Here is a 25,706-nt window from a genome sequence, read left to right as displayed (position 1 = left end):
GTTTTTTTTAAATCCCCTGAGACCTCAAGAAAGCCTTTGTTAAAATATCCTTAGTGTTTTGCCCCCTCTAGTCTCAATTCCTTCATCCACTCCCTGCTCGCTGCCCTTATCTGTGTTTTCCCCCAGGTCCCCTTGCTCAAAGTGGAAAAACTTAGGAGCGAAGGCCTTTCTGGGTGGCCTCCACCATCAGGGAGCTCTGAAAGCACTTGCTGAGAGTTTCATAGTTTTCATAGTTGTTCAATCTCTATTCTTGGCTTTTATTAAAGATTGGCACACATAAAATTTTTAAGGTGTATATATTAGTTAAAACCATGTTAAAGTGCAGGTTCTTAAAGAAGTACTTAGAAAGGGGCTTGTTTGGAAAAGAATTTCCACATCTTTCCCTAGAAGAGAAAACGATAAAATTAGGAGTTTTAGGTAATGCGCCACTCTGAACATAGAACTTAAGGTGAAAAACATGCATCGCCAAAATCGTAGCCAACCCTAAGTTTCATCTGTGGCGTTTGAAAATAAAGGTAAATGTACATATTTTGGGCTACTCACCATCCAATTTCAACTTTGTTCTCTGACCTTGTTTCTGATCTCTTCAATACTGATTGAATGAGCAAGCACGTTTCTGGAGAAAGGGGGGACCCCTATCTTTTCATTTCTTATCTGTCACTCAATCACATATGCACAGATTTCCGGGGGGTGGGGGAGTAGAGCCGGGATGTGTGTCTTGTTTCCAGTGCCACAAGCAGCTGCCTTGGTTTGCGTTGAAGTATGGTGTTAGGAATAGCTGCTTTCTCCTGGGCGCCCAGGGCGAGTGCCAGCCCGTGGAGTTGCTGCAAACTGGACTGTGATAATGTGATGTGCAACCTACTTATTTCCCATTTAAGCTGGGTTAAAACACGAACACAGAAATGTCAGGTCCATTTCAGTTGCCTGTCAGATCCAGTAGAACTCATGGTGTAGCTCATTCATTCATTCAACAAATGTTTATTGTGAGCAGACTCCATTCCAGGTATTAGGTTACAAGTAATGTAGCAAATTACAATACAGTCTATGTGGCAACGCTCTCCACCTAGAGACCTCAGAGTCGTTCCTGAAGCCCTCTTCTCCCTTTGCCCTTCGTCTCCACCTACCACCACCACTGCTCTTGGGCCTCCACAGCGTCTCGCATGGCCAGCCATTTCTCCCCTCCCCAGTTCCCACCTCTCCATACAGACTGCCACCTGCTCTGACCTGCCTCAGTGGTTTCTATACTTTTTCCCCATATCTCCTTTCTCCTGTTCATCTGTGTAGCCATAGTTCCCTTTCAGAAACTCATACCAGATGATGTCACTCCCACCCAGTTCCTTTATTCACATCCCAGTTGTTTTATTCTGTTTTGGGGGCACACTCCAGGCCTTGTGATCTGGCCCGGCCCACCTGCCTGGTCCCATCTCCATATTTCTTCACTCTGCTTGGAACCCACTTTCTCCTCTTCCTTTCTGAACCTAGTTGACCCCCATGCACCCTTCAGGGCTCAGTTGAACTCTCATTTCTCCAGAAATCTTCTATCTGTCTCACCCACCCCATTATTACTCTCATTCTTTGGCTTTTTACTTCTTGGATAACCTAACACATCTGTAATAACTAAAGAATTGGTGATTTAGTTGTTTAATGTCCGTCTCCTACCCTCATCCCAGAAGGAAAGCCTCAGAGAGCAGGGGCTATATTTATCTTGATGACAGTTTTATCTTAGCTTCTGTAACAGTGCCTGGTACATAATAGTTGCTTGGTAAACGTTTCGTGAATACTAGGTACTGGGTCATGGCTAGGGATCAGGATGGAGCAGCAATAGCTATTGAATAAATGATGTGCATTAAAGAAGGAAAGTTTTATTACAAAAGCAACTTTTGAGCTAAGGCTGAGCATGAACATGACAACAGAACAGTGTTCAGTGCTGGAGTCCCAGACCAGGAGCAGAGCACAGTTGACAAAAGTAAAAAGTACACCTAAGGCCAGGCCTCCTTGTGCTGGTAGCCCTGTGGCAGGCATTAAAAGAAATACGAGACTTCTAACCTCACTCCCAAAAGAGATCAAGAAATCACTAAGAGAAGACAGGCGAACACAGATAAAGGCACTTTCCCACTGATGGATACTTTGCATTCCTTAGGATTTTGCTTTAGGTGCGGGGTGTGGGAGGGGATTGAATCCACTGGGTAAGAACAACACAGAGAGATCATCCTTAGCCCTGTATTTTGTTTTCTTCTGTGATCCTGACTTTGTCTGCATGGCATGTAGCCCCTAAGTCATCTGTGATCCTTTCCATTCTGAATGTTGTCTGTCCTCTAATGTCTGAAGGGCTTGTTTGCAGGTTCTGTTGCTGTAACATTGGCAGTTCAATTCCTGGTGGCTTTGATGACAAAGACCTAACCCAGCTCTGATTTCAGGGCTTCCTGTGCGGCTGGTGCTTCCCTGCAGCCAGCAGCTCTGCTACATGCAAAGCTGTGCCCCAGCTGGACCTCTTGCCCACCTGGTTTACCATCTCCCCGTCCTGAGGCTGCCACAGAGCAGCTGCTTAGGTGTCCTTGCTGATGTCCAGCCCACGCTGGGACAGTTTGTGGAGAGTGGCCAGCAACCCTGCATGCCACCACAGGACTCACAGACCTCACTCCCGTGGGGACAGATGGCTACAGGGATTGTTGTCTAAAGCTTTGTTGATAGAGGAGGCAAAGATGACGACTTTCCTCGAAATCAACCACAAGGAGGAAATTCATCAGCATTTTTTAGCTGCTTCTCCTCCTTCCTAGCCCCACGCCCACTGGAAATTGCTATCAGGAGCTGGCTTTATCCACTCAAGTGTGTACAGGCAAAACAGAAAGTGAGACACAATACAGTGAGCTTTATATGAGATACATAATATGAATGTTTTGACCCTTTCAAGGATAAGAGCTGTATAACGGATACTGTTGTTAAATGTTTAGGAAGTTAGTGTTTGTTCAACTATGGGTTTCCTTTTTTCTTTTTTTAATTAATTAATTAATTTTGGGGGGCTGTATTGGGTCTTCGTTGCTGCACTCGGGCTTTCTCTAGTTGCAGCGAGCCGGGGCTACTCTTCAATGTAGTGTGCTGGCTTCTCATTGCGGTGGCTTCTCTTGTTGTGGAGCACGGGCTCTAGGAACATGGGCTCAGTAGTTGTGGCTCGCGGGCTGTAGAGCACAGGCTCAGTAGTTGTGGCACATGGGCTTAGGCACTCCATGGCATGTGGGATCTTCCCAGACCAGGGCTCAAACCCGTGTCCCCTGCATTGGCAGGCGGATTCTTAACCACTGCTCCACCAGGGAATTCCCTTCTTTTTCCTTTGAGCCTTCTTGATGAATCCAGGTATTTTCTTTTAAAGGTAAGCGTTAGCATTTTAACCAGTCAGCTTGTTTGGCATTTACCCATCCATTCTATCCTGTGCATTGGCTGATACTGCCCTACTAATGGAGAAGCAGCAAATCTACACACCACACATGAATTATTTGTCTACCTTACTTACTTTTTTGGCAGTAGAGATTTTCTTAACAGTTGGCTGCAAATTGAATTTTTAGACATCAAATCCCACTGGCTGCAAGAACATATCAGATAAGCTTTATCTTCCTTTCTAATTAAGCATCACTAGACAGTGACTCCTGTCATTTAAGCTTTCAGTTTCCTTTTCTTGGTTCTTTTTCTCAAGTAATTGATTTGTAAATAAGTATTTAAGTTCCCCGGTCACGCTTCCTGTTGAAAGGAAGCCTGCAATGAATTATTTTACAAGTTTGGGTTTTAATACTCCGTGTTCGTTTTCTTAAAGTGAAGTGTGCCTGTGCCTTATGTGGTTTGTTTTGATGGTGAACCTAAGGCCATACCTCCTTGTGCTGGTAGCCTGGTGGCAGGTGTTAGAAGAAATATGAGACTTCTAACCTCACTCCTAAAAGAAATAAAGAAGACAGTAAGAGAAGTCAGGCAAACGCTGCTGAAGGCCCTTTCCGAATCGTGAACACTTTGTTTGCATTTCTTACGATTTTCATTAGGATACAGGGTCATATACTTTTTCACCTATGGATATACCTTATTTTATTGTCTAGGAATCCAGTGCATGGTTAAACTGAGTGGGTGAAATTGGCCATCCTTGTCTTATTTTTGATCTTAAGGAGAAAGCATTCATCCAATCTTCTACTATTATTATGTTAGCTAATGGCAGGCATTTCATTAATGCCCTTTATCAATTTGAGAAAATTACCTTCTATTCTTATCTTCCTGACAGCTTTTATCATTAATGGATGCTGAATTTTGCATTTTTCCTACATCTACTGCTAATATGGTAAATTACATTGATTGATTGACTTTCAAATGTTAAATCAATTTGCATTTCCAGGATAAATCCTGTTTAATCATTGTGTGTGTGTGTGTGTGTGTGTTATGTTAAAATTGTATAAGGATTTTTGCATCTGTGTTGATGAGAAATGTCAAATCTGTAGTTTTGTAATGTCTTTGGCTAATTTCGGCATAGATAGTGCTGGCCTCATAAAATGAGTTAGTTGTATCCCCTGTTTATTCTATTTTCTGGGAGGATTTGTGCAGACTTGATACTCTTTCTTCCAATAACTGCTTCATAGAATTCACAGAAGCCACCTGAGTCTAGAATTCTCCTTGTAGGCTCTTAACAGCAAGTTCAGTTTCTTTAATAGGTATAGAGTTATTTAGATTATCCACTTTTCCTTGAATGAGTGAAGTGGAATTATAATTTATTGCAGACTCTTTATAAGACACATGGTTTTTTATAAACCAAAATTAATCCATTTGAATTGTTGCACAGATGACATCTTTTAGAAAATCGAGCAGAGCAGGACAGGGGCTGGTGCATTTGTAAGTACACATCTCGTAAATAATATGCCCATTATTGGCCCCCGGTAGGCACTAATTTTGTGCTCATGACATCATGTTGAAAAATAAACCTTCAGGACAATAAGCGTATTCACTGTTACTTTTTCAAAAGATTGAAATATATACTGCATAAGTCAATTTTTAGATTACTGTTACCTTACTATTTCAAATACTAATGCCAAGTTAGAGATCGAGATAAGACTTCCATTTAAGGGAGGATTGACACATGTGTTTATTATTCACAGACTGACTCACTGAAACTTATTTGTAGCCCCCGAATCAGTACTGTGGCACTTTTATGTCATTCACGGGCATGCACAGAGTAGTGAGCACTTTGAGTTCCGGGATGCACACATTCCCAGCTGAGGTCGAGCAAGGCGATGCTCTGCTTCCGTTTCCACTCACGTGGGGATGAGCAGAGGGCAGAGGCAGCAGAGGGCAGGAAGCTCCAGCTCTGGGGCCAGTTTAATTCCCAACGCTTATCCCTGTTAGTGGGGCTCCCTCAGGCAGGTCACTTCACACTTCTGAACCTCGTTTTCTCTTTTGTAAAATAAAGAAAATAGAATCTACCTTGATGAGTTGATTTTAGGATTTCAGATTGTAATCTCTGTGAGGTATACACAAGTACCTATATATTTCTCCTAGGAGAAATGATTCCCTTTTCGCCATTTCACTGTTCCCAGTGACTTTTTAGGAATGAACTACCATGCGTAAGAGGAAATCAACTCTATGTATCTTTCTTCCCTGATGAAAGTGAATATGAATATGAGCTTTAGATGTTAAACAAAACTTGCTTTTAAGATAAACCTCATCTGGTCCTGAAGTAATACTTATTTTATATATTGCTGGCATTGATTTGCTAAACTTTTGAATTGCGGTTTCATATCTATGGTCAGTAAAGGAATTTTTAAAAAATATGGAATCTCACAAGTTCAGGAGAGTGGGAGAGGAGATGGCAACACATAAGAGATATCAACAGTTTTACAAAGTCTGACAGCAGACAAGAGAAGGCTGAAACACAGACAGGTTTATGGAGTTGGAGCAGAGCCAAGGAACAAACTAGTTTATAGCACAGAATTGCAGAAAACTCAGGATGGTATCAGAAAGGATCAGGAATTGAAAATATGAGGTATCTCTGAAGATTAAGGGTGCTAGAAATTTTTTAAATCTTTAGAAGGAATATTTAGTATCCCATCCACCCTACCTCAATCCCTCCTCTATTTTAGCAAAAAATGGAAAGTTTACTCTCTAGAGTAAGTCAATGAGACATGCCTGGATTCAGAAGAATCAGACAATGCTAAGTTTGGGGGGTGAGGCTCCACACTGTAAGCAGATTAAACAGAGGGACCCCTACCAGCCACTTCCCCACCAGCCACTTACCGTCTTGATTCCACATTACCCAGAAAATGATGGGTTCATGCTCCCCAGAGAGGAGATTAGCAGATTTCTCTCTGGAGAAACTGACCAGCCCAAGAGCAGACATCTCAGATTCTGAAATTTGGGGGTCCCCTGATGATGGGGTCCCCATCTGCATGTCTCACCTCCTTGTGGTGAAGCCTCATCAGTCCACAAGCTTACCTAGGCACACAGGTATTTTTTTTTTTCCCAGTTAGCATTTCAGTACCTCCCTTGAAAAGATGAAGGGACAATAAAAGATCACCAAATACTGGAGAAAAACCTCTAATGTGAAAGGCAGAGGCCAAAAGGAAGAAACAAACAAACAAAAAGAACTTGAAAGACAAAGATAATTAAGGGAGAAAAAAAATCAAAAAGTTGTCTCTGATTTCCCCAGAGAGAGAAGATAGTGTATCCATGAAACAAGAATGGGAAGCTATAAAGAGATCATTCAGAGAAATAAAGACGAATGGCTGCATAATGAAAACGCAACACCTCTTGTTTGAAAGTTATTAAGAATTTCATGATGGCTGCAGCAGAACATTACACCAAGTGTCGACTGAAAAACAAAAAAACAAACAAACAAACAAACAAAAAAACGCACAACCCCAGAGCTGTGAGTTAAGTTTTATTTGGAGCAAAATGAGGACCATAGCCCAGGAGACAGCCTCCCAGATAGCTCTGAGGAACTGCTCTGAAGGTAGCAGGGGAGGTCAGTATATATGTGATTTTGGCGGGCGAAGGGGGATATGTGCAGTCAAGCACACGTTTTGGTAGGAGGTGGCTGCTAAGCACATGTCTCTGTTAATGATTTTAGTGCTTTTCTAGATATGAGAAGATGTAAGAAATTGGTCTCATAAAATCTTCTCTTGAAAATATCTAACTATCTGAAGGCCTGTTCTGCCAGTTTTTCCCAGAGCACAGAGTGCTTCATTCCTGATCTCCACCCTGAACTCCTTTCAGGGTGTGTTGAGGGTCAGCGACTGCAGTGGCTAGTGGCTTCATCCTTGTAGAGGCAGATGGCGAGAAACAATTTTTCGTCCACACAAGCGCGGGGCCTTTGTGGGCACAGGGATCTGTGTGACTGCACAGGTTGTATGGCCACAACACTGGACTTGGAGATGAGAAGGACACTTGGAGATTAAATATATGATAGTGTAAATAAGAAAATTGAATAGAGGGGTTGGAAGGTAAAGTAAGGAAATTGCCCAGAATTTTAGACAAAAGATGAAAAAAATATTCAAGAAAAGTAGAAGACAGCTGAAGAGATTCATGACGTGAATGTAGTCAGAGTTCCAGACAGAGGACAGAAGAAATAGCGGGAAAGAAATAATCCTAGAAATAATTCAAGGCAAGTTCCCAGCACTGAAGGACATGGGTTTATAGAGTTAAAGAGTCAAGGCAAGTCATATAGTCATGAAAGTTTGAATTACCAAGAATAATTTCCTGAAAGCTTTCAGAGAGAGAAAAACAAAAATACAACAAAAATCTGATCTTGGACAAGGGGTTGGAAGTCAGGATAACAGCAAACGCAAAGTGTTCATTTAGCCAGAAATTGTATACAGCTCTTTTGAGAGGCTGGGGAGAAGAAAAGGGGGTGAAAAAACTAAATTCTCATCTACCATGTTAGGAAGTCAGTCGATGATCCGTCTCAATGAAAAATCTGGAAATAGCAAGAGAAGTGTGCCATTTAGGTATTGGGAAGTAAAAAAAAACAAAAAACCCAAAAAAACACCTATTTCAATAAAAGAGTCAAAGGTCTCGCAAGTGCAGGAATCATGGGTTGGGGAACAGACTACTGTTTTTCAATATCAACCTTGTAGAGCTAGTACCTTTCTAACTACATGTATTAATAATTTAGCAATTAAAATTAGATTAAAGAGTAGATAAGGATTTGCACGAGGTTTGCACGGGACTCTTCCATGTGACACTAATGCTTCTTCTCCTTCCAGATTCCCGGTATATTCTCTTACCTGTCGTGTTACATCACCTCCACATGCACTTGCAAGAACAGAAGGACCTGATCATGTGCGCTCGGATCCTTAGCAACGTATTTTGTCTCATCAAGAAAAATAGCTCAGTAAGTAAATACAGGTTATAAGATGTAGTTCCCATCAAATGGCTTCTGGAAATAAAATTTTAAAAGTCTTCAGATAAACCACACCAAAGAGTCATCCTTTGAGACTCTCACTTTTATTTCCAGCTGCTTTGGACTTTTTACTTTTCTTCTAAAGGAATGTTTTTTTAACCTTGTGGCATGGCTGTAACCCCAAATAACCTGGGTTTCCTAAACTTGTATTTCAAGAAAGAACTGAATACACAATGAGAAAAATTAGAAATCTCAAAGCCTCCCACATGTGTCTTTAATCTTGATGAATGCTCTGTGGCGAGAATAAATTATTGCTTGCAAAGACAGCCTGTTTGGGCCCATTATGTGAAAGATTGCATGATGATGGTCCAAGCTTGGCCGTGAGCCTTGGGCCCAGCCCCCTGGAGATAGAGAAAGCAAAGGAGAGCCTCAGGAGCCTGGGGGTATCTTGCACCACAACTGTTACTCACCCGACAGTAATCACTCAATTGTTATGGCAGTAATCATTCAATTGTTATGGCTTTAGGAATTCCTGTCGTGTTCCTGACTCTGGAGGCAATACAACTGCACTAGACAATGCAATGTCAATAGAGAAAAACCACATGCTTGCTTATAAACAGGGACAACTCGGAGTATGCATGTTCATGGCTCAGGGGTCTGATGTGAAGTCAACATATGAAGTATGCCCTATTCAGTTCTGTCAATCTGCATCTGTTCACTAAGGAGCCTCATCTGTAACAAGCTTTACAAAGCAGGGTTTGGCAGTGAGTGCTAAGATTCATTTCTCTGTCTCCCTTTTACTGCTATGCTACAGTTTCCCCATTTTTGTTCCTCTGACTTATGACCTTCTGAAGAGCTCAGCAGTCAGCTAACATGGACTTCCAGTGGAGGTGGTGGAGATAGGGCCCCAGTGCTGTGGGAACAGAGTTGGCCCTTGAGAGAAAAAGGCCAGAAGCTCTGTGTCTAAAAGTGTAGTACGATAGCACAGGGAACTCTACTTAATACACTGTGGTGAACTAAATGGGAAGGAAATCTCAAAAAGAGGGGATATATGTATAACTGATTCGTTTTGCTATACAGTAGAAACTAACACAACATTGTAAAGCAACTATACTCCAATAAAAATTAATTGAAAAAAATAAATAAAAGTATGGTATAAGACACCTGCATGGGAAGGACCATTGCTTTTTACACACCCAATTGAATAAAGCATAGCTACGCTGGGCCTAGTTAGAATGTTTTTGCTAACTCTTAACTGCTGAGAGTTAAAAGTAAGTTCAAAAGTTCACTGCAGAAAACTGAAAACATCAGGTGATAGTAGAGGTGATTTTTTTTTTTTCTCCCGTTGTTAAAGTTGCAGTCAATTTTTGTACTTATCTGATAAGGAATTCAGAGCAGAAACTCTGCTCTGGGGGAAAATCCTTAGTAGTTTTCTTACAAGTGTAAGAAAGTTTATCATAAAATCCTAGCCAAAAAGCTCTTTTAAACTCATACTTTCTAAAAGTTTTCTTTGCAAAGGCAATCTCCTTGGTACAAAGTATTTATAATCATAGTGCTTCGTCTGGTGCAGGTATAATAACTCAAATCCACTACATACAGTCAGTGCAGAGCAATTTGCATTTCTCACTCAAGTCCTGGGGGCTTAGATAGTACTAATTTTGCTTTGGGGAAGCAGTCCCACCATGACCAATGACATTAAGTCCAGTCTGTAACTAACTATTCACCCAGACTGAATGCTGTTTGCTAACCTTTACATGTAGGGATTTTAAAAAATCATTTTTATAGAAATAGTCATTTGCACTTAAAATAGAGTTTTGGAAAATGACCTGTGCAACTCCAGTAATGAGAAGAGTAAATGTAAGCACAAACTGAAATCAAAAAATTATGGACTCTTAAAACCAAGAGGGACGTTTAGTGAAGAATCAGGCCCAGAAAGGCAAACTGACTTGCACAGGGACACACACCATGTTAGTGACATAGCTGGTGTTCTGAATTAGTCTGGGGTGCTTTCCAGAACATCACTCAGGTGTATCTTGTATCTCAGGTACCCACTGCACAGTGGAGTTGCATGCTCTTGGATAAGCTGTTAACATCTCCGTGCCCTTTGTTATCTATAAACAAAGGTCATTCACTTAGGTGAGTTAGGAGAGGTCCAGGTCTGTCAAGCTCTCGAGTTCTCTGACTCTTTGATTCTATATTTGGAAATGTGCTTTTCCCCCTTTTCCAGTAAAGAGAGGTTAATATATACTTTAAGCCACAATTTCCTGAACACATTATTTTTTTTCTTAAGGAAAAATCTGTGCTGGAGGAAATAGATGTGATAGTGGCCAGCCTGCTGGACATCCTGCTGAGGACCATATTGGAGATCACCAGTCGACCACAGCCATCCGGCTCCACCATGCGTCTCCAGTTCCAGGATGTCACGGTAAGGCCGTAAAGCAAATGGCACACCAAACAGCATAGTTGTGCTTGTTAAAGCCTCAGTTGCTTTGAGGCTGGGTTGCTGTTTATAAACAGCATATAAGGTATTTTTAATATAAGATATTTTTAATTACAGAAAGGCCAAATTGGCACAGTTTATTTTCACTTTGCCCAATTTAAGTTAACCTGGTTCTAAATCCCCAGTCTTCTTGATAACTTTTCATTCTTTTTTTTCATCTATCAAATTGCTTGGGGAAGTGAGAATAGTGAAATAGAGCAATAGCAGCTGGGGGTCCTGAGTTCTGATTCTGAATTTTTCACTATGACTAGTAAGAATCTTAATTTGGGGTAGGGTGAGGGGGGCTCAGTTTCCTCAGCTATGAATTGAGAAAGTTTGACTTGGTAACTTCTAAGATGTCTTCAAGCTCCACTATTATGAATCTAATATAACATGATTTATAAGAAATATTAAGACATAATTTATGTGATAGTTCATTTGTGTATATATTTATACGTGTGTGTGGAGAGCGCGAGAGAGAGATACGTAGATGGATGGATTGGTACATAAATTGATTTCCATTTAAAACTCACATTCAATTGATCAAACTTTTTTTTTTAGGTCTGATTAAGAACATTCTTCCAAATACCATTTGCAAAAATGGCAGTAGATGCTATAGTTTTCACATATAGACTATTTACAAAAATGTCAGCATTTTGCCATTATTTTTACAAATTGTGCATTAGAGAACCCCTGTCTTAAGAATGTTTGCCTAGCCCCTGATGAAAATAATTTTTGTTTTTACTTAAAAAAATAAAAAGTCCACCCTGGCTCTCCTGCCAGAGTTGAATGCTTAAGGATGGCCATCTTGCATTGAATTTTATTTTCTCTGCTTTCAGAGCTAAGATTTACCTGATTCCTCCTGCCAAGCCCTGGGTTTGGGAAGTAAAGTTAAATTCTTTCTTTTAACAAACTAAGGTTAAAGAGAGTATGAAAAAACTTCCTAATATGTGTAATAGCTGTACTGCCTCATTAAAAGAAAAGAAGAGCAAGCAGTTAATTTCTCATGGTCTGATGGAATTTCATGTGTAAAATGCTGCCTACCTCATAGGGTTGGCTTTGTGTATTTAGCTATTATTTGGTTCATAGTAAATGGTCAAAACGTCATTTTTTCCTGAAAACCACTGGAGTTCATTATGGGTTTGAAAGTTTGGGGGGTTTTGTTTTGAATTTTTTTGTTCTGTCTTTTCATGTTTTTCTGAACTTTTTATTTTGCAATAATTGTAGAGTCACGTGCAGTTGCAAAAAATAACATAGATATTCCACGTGCCTTTTCTCCAGTCTCCCCAGTGGTAACCTCTTATCGAACTATAGAACAGTATCACAACTAGGCTATTGACATTAATCAAGATGCAGAATATTTCCATCACCCCAGGAATAACCCATCTTGCCCTTTTACAGCCAAACTCACTTCCCTCCCATCTTCACCTCCTTCTTAAGCCTGACAACCACAAAATCTATTCTCCATTTCTATAGTTTTGTCATTTTAAGAATGTTGTATTTGAGTCACTTCACTGTACGGCAGAGATTGGCACAACAATGTAAATCAACTCTACTTCGATTAAAAAAATTAATTAAAAAAATATTGTACGTGGGCTTCCCTGGTGGCGCAGTGGTTGAGAATCTGCCTGCTAATGCAGGGGACACGGGTTCGAGCCCTGGTCTGGGAGGATCCCGCATGCCGCAGAGCGACTAGGCCCGTGAGCCACAACTACTGAGCCTGCGCGTCTGGAGCCTGTGCTCCGCAACAAGAGAGGCCATGATAGTGAGAGGCCCGTGCACCGTGATGAAGAGTGGCCCCCGTTTGCCACAACTAGAGAAAGCCCTCGCACAGAAACGAAGACCCAACACAGCAAAAATAAATTAATTAATTAATAAAACTCCTACCCCCAACATCTTCTTTAAAAAAAAAAAAATGTTGTACAAATAGAATCATACAGTATATAACCTTTTGTGATTGGCTTTTTTTTTTTTTTTAAGTCAGCATAATCCTCTAGAGATTCATCCAGGTCATTGTGTGTGTGTACCTATATATAATTTGTTCCTTTTCCTTAGTCAGTAGTTTTCATGGTATGGATGTACCACAGTGTGTTTAACTATCCCCGTTGAAGGCCATCTTGGTTGTTTCCAGAATTTGGCTGTTACTAACAAAGCTACTATAAACATTTGTGTGCAAGTTTTTATCTAACCATAAATCTTCATTTCTCCAGGTTAAATACTCCCAAGAGTATGACTGCTGAATTGTATGGTTGTTGCATATTTAGTTTTGTAATAAATGGCCTGTTTTCCCTAGTGGGTGTATCACTTTACATTCTCATATACACAGTGTATGATGAATGATCCAATTTCTCAACACCATAGTCAGCACTTGGTGTTTTCACTTTGAAGAGTGGAGAGGGGATGGGGGCGCTCTGATAGGTAGGTAGTGACATCTTATCATGATTTTGATTTGCATTTCCCTAATGGCTGATGATGCTGAACATCTTTCACATATTTGCCATCTATATATCCCCTTCAGTGGGATGTCTTTTTATGTCATTTTCCCATTTTCTGATTGGATTGCTTTTTACTCTTGAGTTTTGAGAGTTCTTTATATATTCTAGATCCTTGTCCTTCATTGAATATGTGGTTTACAAATATTTTCTCCCACTCTGTAGCTTGTTTTTTTCATCCTTTTAACAGGTCTTTTGTAGAGCAAAAATTTTTCATTTCAATGAAGCCCAATTTATCAATTTTTCCTTTTACAGGTCATGCTTTTGATGTCAAGCTGAAGAACTCTTTTTGTCTAGCCCTGTATCGTGAAGGCTCTCTCCTAGTTCTTTTTTCCTAAAAAGTGTTAGAGTTTTCTATATTACGTTTAAGTCCATGAACCATTTTAAGTTGATTTTTGTATTAGTTATGTCAGATAATTTTAACATCTCTATCACCTCAGTGTTGACATCTCTTGTCTTTTTTCATTCAATTTTATATCTTGATTTTGGGTATGATGAGTGATTTTCAATTGAAATCTGGATATTTTTGTATTATAAGACTCTGGATCTTATTTACACCTGTTTCAGGTGGCCTTATGTCACGTGACTTGACAGGGTAAGGGGTTGGGTGCCAATTCATTATGGCCAGATGGAGGTAGAAGTCCAGGTTCCTCGCATTGTCTTCACTGACACAGACCAGTTGTCATGAAAGTCCCTGCTCCCTATCTTGCTGTCCGCTCTGGAGAGACTGTTGTAGCCGTCTAATAATCTTATTCACAGTTATTGGTGGAAATGCCCAGTATGCTCAATCTAGTTGTAAAATGGATGCAAGCCACTATAGCATAGAGTTCTTTCTGATGGTGATTTGTACATTAAAAAGTTCCAACACTAAAATGAAGTGAATCTTGGCCAACAGTGGTTTTTTATTTATTCTTTTTAATAAATTGTGAGTCTAGGGTTTTCATGTAGACACTTAAAAATCTCTTAGAAACAAAGTTACATTACGGGTAAAAAATATTGGACGTCTAGGCCTCTTAACAGGGTTAAATGTGCTTGGAGTTCCTAAATTGATGAAGTGAATAAATAAAATGACATTGTACAGTAAATATTGGGATTGACAACATGTCTTAATTGTGCCAAGATTAGATATCAGGATGACAAGTTGTTTGCATTAGGCGTAAACCAGATGTGACAGATATAAGTAGAATATGGATTCAAAGAGGTATTCTCCTAGGTATGGTGACTGTAAAGATTTAATGAAAGTCTATTCACTTTTGAATAATTTTTATTATTGCTAAAATTATTAAAAATAATGTCATTTAAGATATTTCACTATTCACAGAATGTATGTTGAAATAAATAAGAATATTGATCTAGTAGCTGCATTGGAGACAGTGTAGATAGGATGTAGAAAAACTAAGAGATGAAACATTGAATGCATTTCTACCAACTAGATTTACATTTTCATGTCAAGACATAAGACAGGCTAAAAGGTACAGACATTGGTTATCAACAGACAGATTCTTATATACCTATTTGTATTTGAAATATAACCCCCAAGCTCAGTTATATTTCCTCAATAAAATAAATCAGTCTGAGCAGCAGGAAGAAGAGCCAGAGATACCTAGGTTAACACCCCAGCTTCACCATTTTCTGACTGTGGAACGTGGGATAAATATGTTATTAACTTTAACAGATCTCACTGTAACGTTAAGTTAATAGTGTCCACCCAACAAGGCTCTAGTGAGGGATAAACTTGATAATATAATCAAAATACAGCAACTTACACATAGTTCCATAAATGATAATATTGTCATAATGTCTTATTTTTTTAAAGTTTAGAGATATAATTGACATGCAAAAAATTGCATGTGTTTAAAGTCTACAGTTTGATAAAATTTTGACATAATATACATACCTGTGAACCTTCATCACCATCCAGATAATGAACATGTCTATTACTCTTGCAAGTTTCTTTGTGCTTGTTTGTATTCCCTCCCTCTTGCCCCTCTTCATTACCTCATCCCCAGGCAACCACTGACCTACTTTCTGTTACCATAGATAAGTTTGCATTTTCTAGATTTTTATATGAATGGAATCATACAGTATGTGGTTATTGTTGTTGGTTTTTTGGGGGAATGGTGAAGGAGGAGGGCATTTTGACTTCTTCAATATAATTATTTGAGTTTCATCAGTGTTACTCTGTTTATCAGTAGTTCATTTCTTTTTAATGCTGAATAGTATTTTATTATATGGATATGCTATAATTTGTTTATTCATTCACCTGTTCGTGAGCGTTTGGATTATTTCTGGTTTGGGCTTTCTGTTCTATTTATCTATTTTTCTGTTTGGACATCAGTAACACAGTATCCTGATTACCTTAGTGTTATAGTTTAGTCTCGAAGTCAGGTAGTCTAAGACCTTTAAGTTTGTTCTTTTTCATAGTTGTTTTCACTATTCCAGGTCCTTTGCACTTCCATATGAATTTTAAAATCAGCTTGTCACTTTCTGCCCCCCAAAATACCTGCTATGATATGGAGTGGGATTGCATTGAATTTATATATCAATTTGGAGTGAGTTAACATCTTAACAATATTGAATTGCAGTCTATGAACATAGTGTATCTCTCTATTTATTTAGGTCATCTTTAATTGCTCTCATCAAAGTTTTGTAGTGTTCAGCAGATCTTACATATATTCTGTCATATATATCACTAAGTAGTTCATATTTTAATGGTATTATAAATTATATTATTTTAAATTTCAATTTCTAATTGTTCATTTTCATTATGCAGAAAATTGATTTTTGTACACTGAACTTGTATTCCTAAACATTGATTAACTCACTTAAGTAGTTCTAGTAGCTCATTGTAGATCCTGTAGCATTTTCTTTGTACACAAATATGTTGTCTGTGAATAAAGACAGCTTTTTTAAAATTCCTTTCCAATCTGTATTTCTTTATTTCTTGTTCTTGCTTTATTGCACTTACTAGAACCTTCACAATAATGTTGAGTAGAAGTGGTGAACTGTTTAAGTCTTGGGATGTCTGAAAAGTCTTTATTTTGTCTTTGTTTTTGAAAGAATTTTACTGGGTAACAAATTCTTGGTTGATAGTTGTTTTCTTTCAGTACTCTAAAGATGTTGCTCCACTGTTTTCTAGCTTGTATTGTTTCCAGTGAGAAATCTCTCATATTTATCTTTAGTTTGTATTGTTTCCAGTGAGAAATCTCTCATCCTTATCTTTCTTCCTCTGGATATAATGTGTCTTTTTTTTCCTCTCACTGGTGTTAAGATTTTCTCTTTATCACTGGCTATCAGCAATTTTACTATGTTGTGCTTTGATGTAATTTTTTTCATGCTTTGTATGCTTAGGGTTTGTTGAAATTCTTTGATATATAGGTTTATGCTTTTCAAAGAATCTGAAATTTTTTCCCCTTATTTCTTCAACTACTTTTTCTGACCCCTTCTCTTTGAGGTCTGCAATTACGTATATATTTTGCTACTTGAAGTTGTCCTAGAGTTCACTGTGCTTTTTTCTTCTCTTTTAGTTTTTTTTTTTTCCTCTGTTTCATTTTGGAGGATATCTATTATGCTGTCTTCTTCTATATTGTCTGTTGACTGAAAAAAAATGCACAACCTAAAAGTTGAGAATTATGTTTTATTTAGTGGACTTACTGAGGAGTATAGCCCCAGATGGCAGCCTCTCAGATAGTTCTGAGGAACTGTCCCAAAGAGGTAAGGGAGGAACCAGGATATATAGGAGTTTTTACTGAAAAAAAAAAAAAAATGTAGTCGAACATCGAAAGATTATTGCTAATCACAAAAAACAGACATCTCAAGTAAATGATTTTAGTGCTTTTCTATGTATGAGAAGATTCAAGAGTCTGGGCTTATTGAAATTATTCCTTTGATATCCATCTTAACTATCTAGGACCAGTATCCTGTTTTCTCCATCCTGAATTCCCCTCAGGGTGCACCATCAGGGGTGGCTGTAGTAGATGATGACTCAACAGCCTTTGTTTACTGAAACGGCAGGTGACGTTCTTTGTCCACAGTCTAATCTGACATTAGTCCCATTCAGTGAATTTTCATCTCATACATGACAATCTTCATCTCTAGAAGTTTAATTTGGTTCCTTTTGAAATCTTACATGCCTCTAATTAACATGTTCAGTCTTTCCTCAAGCTTCCTGAATATATAGAATACAGTACTAAAAACTATTTTAATGTCCTTGACTGCTAATTCTATTATGTGTGTCATTTCTGATCTCTTTCTATTGATTGATTATTTTCTCTTCTCATTTGTTTCATCATTTTTTTTCCTATTTCTGTGTAAGCCTAGTAATTTTTTATTGAACACCAGACATTGTAAATTTTACCTTGTTGGGAGGTGAATTTTTTTTTAATTCCAAAAACTATCTTTGACCTTTGCTGTGGGATGAGGATGGCAGTTTCTTGGGGACGTTAGATTGTTCCAGGTCTTGCTTTTGAACTTTTTTAGGTAGGATCAGAGCAGCATTTATTCTAGGAGTAATTTTTCCCCACTACTGAGGAAAAGAGTACTTTTAGTACTCTAACTGATGCCCTGATGCCCTATTAGTAGTGAGGATTTTTCAGTCTGACTGGTGAGAATAAACACTATTCTCAGTCATATATGAGCACCAGTCATGTATGAGCTCCCAGTCCTTTCAAGTAGTTTCTTCCTAGCCTTGGGTTATTTCTTCATACACATACACTAAAATATTCATGATTGTGCCCTTAAATTTTCTATTTCTTGTGTTAAGTATCAAGGATTCCTTTGTGCATTAACAAAGTAATATGTTGAGCTTAGAGGGTATTTCTGCTAGCCCATACTGGTTAGTACTTAAATATTTGCCCTAAAAAGTGTGTAGGGATAATTACTTGTCATATCTGTGTGTTGCAGATGATTATCCACATGCAAGGAGCCAGCTTGCATCTCTGGTTACCCTGACATGGCCATTAAGTAGCATCCTCAGGCCTCCCATGGCCTTGGTGGGGATACGTTTGACTGTCCTGACTTAGCTGCCTCTCTTGGTAAATCCGATTACTCAGGGCTTTTAGTCTCAGATTTTACATGTGAGCCTGTAATCTTTTTCCATGTAAACTCAAAGAAACCAATTCCCAATTAAACTGAATTTCTCTAAATGCACAGTCAATTACCACTGATTACTTCTCCTGTTGTGCTTGTATTGTTTTAAATGTAACTAAAAGTAGATAAATTCTTTGCTGAGCAAAACAGTTTGCATTGAAAACATATATTTTAAGTTAGAAATGCATCAGGAAATACAAGTGATAGCAATTTTATAAGTCTTCAAATCTATGGATGCTATATATATTTTTTCTTTTTCATTATTAATTTTTAAGATTTGGACTTTGTAGGAGTCAATCACGTAGCACCCAAGCACAAAAGAATCACAGTTAACTTAAACTGTTCTTAGACTTGTGATTGCCAAGGGGGAGGGGAGATGGGGGAGGGGTGGGTTGGGAGTTTGGGGTTAGCAGATGCAAACTAGTTTATACAGGATGGATAAACAAGGTCCTACCGTATAGCACAGGGAACTATATTCAATATCCTATGATAAACCATAATGGAAAAGAATAAGAAAAAGTGTGTATATATATGTTCTGTATTACAGAATCATTTTACTGTACAGCAGAAATTAACACAACATTGTAAATCAGCTAGACTTTAATAAAATAAATTTAAAAAAATAACTAAACTGTTCTTAAAAGGAGATTGAAACAAACATTATGCAATGTATGGCTTTTTTGACACCCAACAAGTCAGCAGATGAACACTGATGAGCTGGAGAAGGTCATGTGAGTTCAAAAATGGAGCATGAAGGTACAGGAAGAGCTTTGGAGTAGAAAACCGCAGGAATAACTGCAGCTCTGCCAGTTTCTAGCTGTGTGACTTTGGGCAAGTCTTTTAGCCCACCAAACCTACATTTTACTTTCTTTAAATTAGCATTCTCTGTGTTGTACAGCAGAAATTAACACAATATTGTAAATCAGCTATACTTCAATAACATTATACCCCCTACCTTATAACACTGATATGAGGCTCAAACAGTATAATGAATGAAGACATAGTAAATGCTTAATAAATGGTCAGGAGCCTCAGTACATTATCTTCTTTAAGTGTGTGGAGTTACTTCCCTACTGAAAAGCTTCCACCCAAGTTAAAAAAAAATCCACTCTAAATTTTATTTTTTCATTATTTATTTATTTATTTATTTTTGGCTGCGTTGGGTCTTTGTTGCTGCGTGCGGACTTTCTCTAGTAGTGGTGAGCGGAGGCTACTCTTCATTGTGTTGCGCGGGCTTCTCACTGCAGTGGCTTCTCTTGTTGCAGAGCATGGGCTCTAGGCGCACGGGCTCAGTACTTTTGGCATGCGGGCTTCAGTAGTTGTGGCACATGGGCTCAGTAGTTGTGGCTTGCAGGCTCAGTTGCGGCACAGTAGTTGTGGCACACGGGCTTAGTTGCTCCACGGCATGTGGGCTCTTCCTGGACCAGGGATTGAACCCGTGTCCCCTGCATTGGCAGGTGGATTCTTAACCACTGTGCCACCAGGGAAGTCCCCACTCTAAATTTTAAAATGCATGTGTACCAAGTAAATGGTAATCATTACAGGGAGAAATTTTACTGTAATATTATGGTTAATTTAGATTAAGACAACATCATAGGGTAAATTTGGATCATAGTGGGTTTTCTTTTCAAGTGTTCTATTTGAGATCAGTTGAAGGTAAGTTACTGATGTTTTTTTATGTACTTAGTAAAAAACATGCTTCCTTTTTTTTCTCTTAGGGGGAGTTTGTTGCTTGTCTCCTGTCCCTGTTACGGCAAATGACAGATAGACATTATCAACAGCTTCTTGATAGTTTCAATACGAAAGAGGAACTAAGGGTAAGTGACATTTTTTAAAGTGTCTAATATATCTTTTTAGTTTCTCTTGTTCTTATTCATCATGGTTCAGATGGGTTTTTGACAATTGCTTTACCTGATTCCATTCAATTCTGTTTTTTATCAGATTTATGCACAGATTTGCTCTTCTGTCTTGATTCTTTAAAATTTCTGTACTCAAGCCAAGCAATTAATTCTTACTTTGGACAAGCATATAGGATTTGAAATGCCTGCCATCAAAGTCCAGTAACCTAGAAACAGAATAACAGAACTAATGAGACAAAAGCAAATAGACTGAGTCTAGTTAAGTGGACTTAGAAATATTGCCTTAATAGCAGATAAGGGAGTATGTATTACAATATTAGCTGATTTCATCCCTCTAAAAACACAGTGAGAAGTTCTGGCTACAACATTCTGACTAGGGAGGCAGAGCTGTATTTGCCATTCTCTGTGGGCTTTGGTCTAATCAATATGCTGTGCTACTCTGACAGTGACATTAAATGGAAGATATTGATGCTGGGTTTGTAAAAATCCAATCCTTGCTAAGATTTAGGTGACTTTAACACTTCCTTCATGGTGTTCACTAAAACCTTAGAAGCTGATTGTCCTCAGTCACAGGAATGACCTATCTTCTGTCCGTATTTACTTTTATTTCTCTTCCATTGCTTCAGTTTCTAGACAGCTTCATACATAAACCATCAAAATGGAAGGGTCACTTAAGTGCTGGTGAAACCATACTCTTTCTCGGATGGGACTTGAACCCAGCCAAAACTCAGATTGGGACTCGAACCCACGGTCTGGGTCTTGAACCCAAGTCACCCGCAGATTGGGACTTAAACGCACCATCTCTGACCTAGGAGGGGACTTGAACCCACTGTCTTTTTTTTTTTTAGCAAGTTTATTGGAGTATAATTGCTTTACAATGGTGTGTTAGTTTCTGCTGTATAACAAAGTGAATCACTTATACATATACATACATCCCCATATCTCCTCCTCTTCCATCTCCCTCCCACCCTCCCTATCCCACCCCTCTAGGTGGTCACAAAGCACCCAGCTGATCTCCCTGTGCTATGCGGCTGCTTCCCACTAGCTATCTATTTTACATTTGAACCCACTGTCTTTTAATTGAAACTACTCACCTGGTATCAGGACTTACTGAAGCTCAGGTTCTTTTGTCTCAGAAGAGAAAGAAGTCAGCATGAGGCAAAGCTATAGGCAAAGAGTGAGTTTATTAGCATAGGATGCTTGTGAGAGATAGAAGCTGGCCAGCAAGGGAGCATGGCCCCAAGAACAAAGAGGGCTACACTTTTATAATCAAAGAAAAAGTGGGGAGGGGAGAAGACGACCTTCTTCCTCATTTTTGGGTAGATGTCAAGGCTTACATCATTACTTCCTCCTTTGACCCTCTATGGTCTAACCGGGACTGTCATGGCGCTACTTAAATCATATGTGTATTAGCAAAAGGGTATTAACATATACTTAAATATGGTAGTTCATCTCAGATTTTGGTATAATGTCCCCCTTCACCTGGTTTCTTTCCCCTTTCACCTATATTCCTGTCTTGGCTACATGCAGAATGCTACTCTTCAAGGACCATTAATTCCCTGACTTCGTGTAACATGATTCAGATCCCATACCTACTCTCTGGTGTTTTAACTATCAGGACTTGTGGCTTGAGTGTGCCTGGCCCTTGAATGCACCTGCTCTTCCTAAAAGGTAGTATAGATTGTTGCTAGGTTACTGGATTATTTTGTTGAGTGGTCATTAGCTTACAACAGTCTCCCAGACTTCCTTAAAATTCCCTTCCCTAGTGGGATTGCTAAACAAACTATTTAATTATCCTACTCTATCCCTATCACTTGGGGATGGAGAATTATAAGACAGTGGTTATAGGCACAGTGTAATGTTTGCATGATTACAAGCCTTCATAGTGCCTTAGAGGAAGATTTCTAGATTTTTTTCAATATAGATAACGCATAGGGATCACTTATCTTTGACTTTTAACTGTTGTATCATCTCAGAAGAATCTTTCAGTTACCTTGGATCAGTTGACAAGCTGAGTCATATGAAACAAAGAATAGGTTTGGGCAGATGTAATCTATCTGACAGTTGATTAGCATGTGCCCAAGCCTGAAAATATCATGTTTTTCATGCTTATATTTAATCTTGAGTTTAGAATTAAAAATGGATAAAGATCTTAGAACTTACCCACTTACATACAGAAACCCATATGGTTAAAAAGGAAAATAATCGTGCAGTTATTAATTTTCATCACAAGTTGAATATTTAACGCAGCTGAGGAACCATTAGGTTTTACTCAAGAAGTCTATGACTTCGTATTTCAAAATTTCACATAGGAAAAATTACATATTTTCACAGGTCCTGGGAATGAGAAAAAAATAGTAGAAAAGCATAAGTTGAAAAACATGATTTGTTTAATCTAGGTATTGAGTTTTATGCTTTAATAGTCATATTAACAATAATAAAGCAAATGAAAGTAATGAATAAAGTGTTTTATGTGGCTTTCCCTCATTTCAGTCAGCCACACACCTTTTCAAGGGACACATGTTTCCCACTTCAAAGTAGCCGGGCCTAAAAAAAAATAAGAAAAAAACCTGGGCCTTCAGGCCAAGGAAATTTTTTTAACAATATTAATTACTCTATCTGTCCTTCAGATTGAGCAATTCCAACGTACCAAGTGCTACCAGCATTATTATGTAACCAGAAGCAAAAAGGCCAGTTCCTATAGGGGGAAGAGTCAAACTGGTAATGGGCGGTAACATAGGCAAATGAGAGTGGTGAAGACACAGAGTAAGCACACAGTGCTTTGGAGCATCTAGGAATTGCTGCCAGCCCCAACTCAAGGCTAGAGGAAAACTCCCCAAGGGAGGTCTCAGCTGAGAGCTGGGTGGGAGTATGCTGTCCATCTTTGGCTGAGACGTTCAGATCTCTCAACTAAAACATCACCTGAATATCCTAACTGACATACCACAGTTGCCATTCCACCTTTATAACGGTTATTAGAATCTGGAATATTTTTGTTTATTTGTTTATGTGTATCCCCAACTCCTAGCTACTAGGTTATAAACTTCTTGATGTCTGAAACGACGGCTGGTTCACTGCTGTATCCTCAGATCGCAGAACTTGCCTAGCATGCTGTAGGCATTCAGGCAACATTTGTAGATTGATAGACCGACTGTACAGTGTGAGGAAGAGAGATGTAAGACATAAGGCTCTGTGAATGTGCATAGACTTTATTTTGAGGACATTGGAAAACTATGGAGGGTTTTAAGAAGGGACAGACACGATCACATTTGTGTTAAGAAAGACCTATCTGGTTGCACTATTGAATTATCGAATGTTTGGTGAACTTGAGCATTTTCAATGCATTGGTGAGGGTAGAAGCCAAGATGTCATGGACTGAGGAATTTAAAAAAAAAAAAAAGAAAACGATATAGTGGATGTAGACAGTGTTTCAAGAAAAGGAGTATAAGGTATCTACTGAAGGAGAACTTGGGATGTCAGAGGAATATTTATCATGGAGGAGACTTAAACGTATTTAAATAAAAATGATCAGAGCTGGTGGAGAGGGAGACACTGAAGATAAAAGAGGTCCTAACTCACAGGGGGAGGTCTCTAAGAAAGCAGCAGGAGGGACCTAATTAGCCTTGACTGGGAGGAAGGACTGACTGGGAGGAAGGACACCTTCCCCAGTGTAAGTATGAAAGGGGGATAAGTGGAGTGAAGGCAGACTGGAGGGCATTTATTTTACTAAAGGCTAATTAGTCAGCTGGTTTTAATCTGTATTTTAAAAGTTCAGATACCACCTTTTAACAAGTAAAGTTTTCCTGTTCTCAATTTTCTTCAAAGTCAAGTATCCATATTTATGGTACTGAAATCTATGTTACAAGATTTTCTGAAGATGATAGCACTGATCTCTAGTCCCTTGTCTGAAGTCCTTCTACCAAATGTATTGCAGAAATCAGAATTTTTGAGATTTCAGAAAGATAATATGGCACATATACTGTATAGTATCATATAGCACCTCCAGTAGAATTGGGGGTAGCAACTACAGCTGACCCTTGAACTATGTGTAGTTGAAAATCCACATACAGCCTAGCGTCAGCCCTCTGTACACGTGGTTCCTCTCTATCCATGTTTCCTCCACATCCATGGCTCTGCATCCACGGATTCAACCAACTGCAGATCGTGTAGTACTGTAGTACTTACTAGTGAAAAAAATATTTGTATAAGTGAACCTGCACAGTCCAAACCCATGTTGTTCAAGGGTCAACTATATAATCAAACATCTCAGTATTTCTGCAGCTAAATAAAATATTCGCTCTAGGTGGGATAAATATAGACTATGAGTAGTTTGGGTAAGGTTTTGCTGCCAAATGTATTATAAAACCAAAAATCTTAGAGGACTGTGGGGTTTGGGTATTGTGGTAAAGGAACTGACGACCTCAAACAGCAAACATTTATATAGAACTTAGTACATGTAAGGCACTGTTCTAAGAGGCTGATTAATATTAACTCATTTAATCCTGAAAAGAACCCCATGAGGTAAGCACTATTATTATTATTTTATTATGTCAGTTGCTTGACTCAGTAAACATTTGTTGAGCACCTTGGCTAGATGTTGGGAATATCAAGACTAATAAACCGATCTCTGTTAATGCCTTAATGTTATCGGGGCATCTAAATCATAAGTTGTAAATGAGTGTGATATGTATAAGCAACAAGAGTGATAATGGCTAACAGTTACATAGTACCTCCCCAGCCCCACTCCCTCAGCCATGAAGCAGATGCAGCGCTAAACTCTTTTCTTGCAGCATCTCATTTCACTACCCCTTGCGATGAAGATTGATACTATCATCATTCCCAAGTAATTGCGAGGGCTAGGAATTCTATTAACGTCTCAGTTCTTTGCTCAGGCAGCTAAACTCAGCTTTTGCCTACACTTCAATAAACTTCCCTAAACGAAAATCTTTGCTATCAAATTGTATAACATTTCCTTTGTCAGCTCTTTAAAAGTAATGAGGTAGTTCTAGTCAAGAAGTGAGGACGTCTAAAAAGGCTAAATTGGCAGAGGGAGAGTTTGGGATTTGGGGGGGCAGATTTTTTTGTATCTACATTTAGGTTAGAAATTGAGTAAATAAGGGAATGATCAGTAAGGAAAGGTACAACTTAATAGAGTGATATTAATGAAAAATGATAACTGTTATTGGGATTAGACACTAAAAATCCCACATAACCCTATTGGTTTAAAGTAATGAAGCGTATGTCCTCTTTTCCTCCACACACATGATTCTGTTCCCCAGAGATAGTTGCTGTTGACACATAGGGGTGTATCCTCATAGACTATTTTCTATGCTGTATCCTCACGCGCATTTTTTAATGGAATCATACTGGTTGCACGTCTTTTCACACAGTAATATACCATGGACATTATATAGCCCAGTACATTA

General features: G+C 38.7%; 1 protein-coding gene across 3 annotated transcripts in view; it reads left to right on the top strand.

Moving 5' to 3' along the window:
• DOCK4 (dedicator of cytokinesis 4) overlaps positions 1–25,706 on the top strand; it is a 478,765-nt gene that overhangs the window by 365,030 nt on the left and 88,029 nt on the right. For all 3 annotated transcript variants that reach the window (XM_073809841.1, XM_073809840.1, XM_019925305.3), the window contains exons 24-26: positions 8,226–8,353; positions 10,653–10,787; positions 20,140–20,238. In XM_073809841.1, the coding sequence (XP_073665942.1) occupies positions 8,226–8,353; positions 10,653–10,787; positions 20,140–20,238 (362 nt within the window). The remainder of the gene's footprint in view (positions 1–8,225; positions 8,354–10,652; positions 10,788–20,139; positions 20,239–25,706) is intronic.

Source organism: Tursiops truncatus, chromosome 9, assembly GCF_011762595.2.
Source record: "Tursiops truncatus isolate mTurTru1 chromosome 9, mTurTru1.mat.Y, whole genome shotgun sequence".
Taxonomy (NCBI): domain Eukaryota; kingdom Metazoa; phylum Chordata; class Mammalia; order Artiodactyla; family Delphinidae; genus Tursiops; species Tursiops truncatus.
This window is presented reverse-complemented; position numbering and strand designations above follow the sequence as displayed.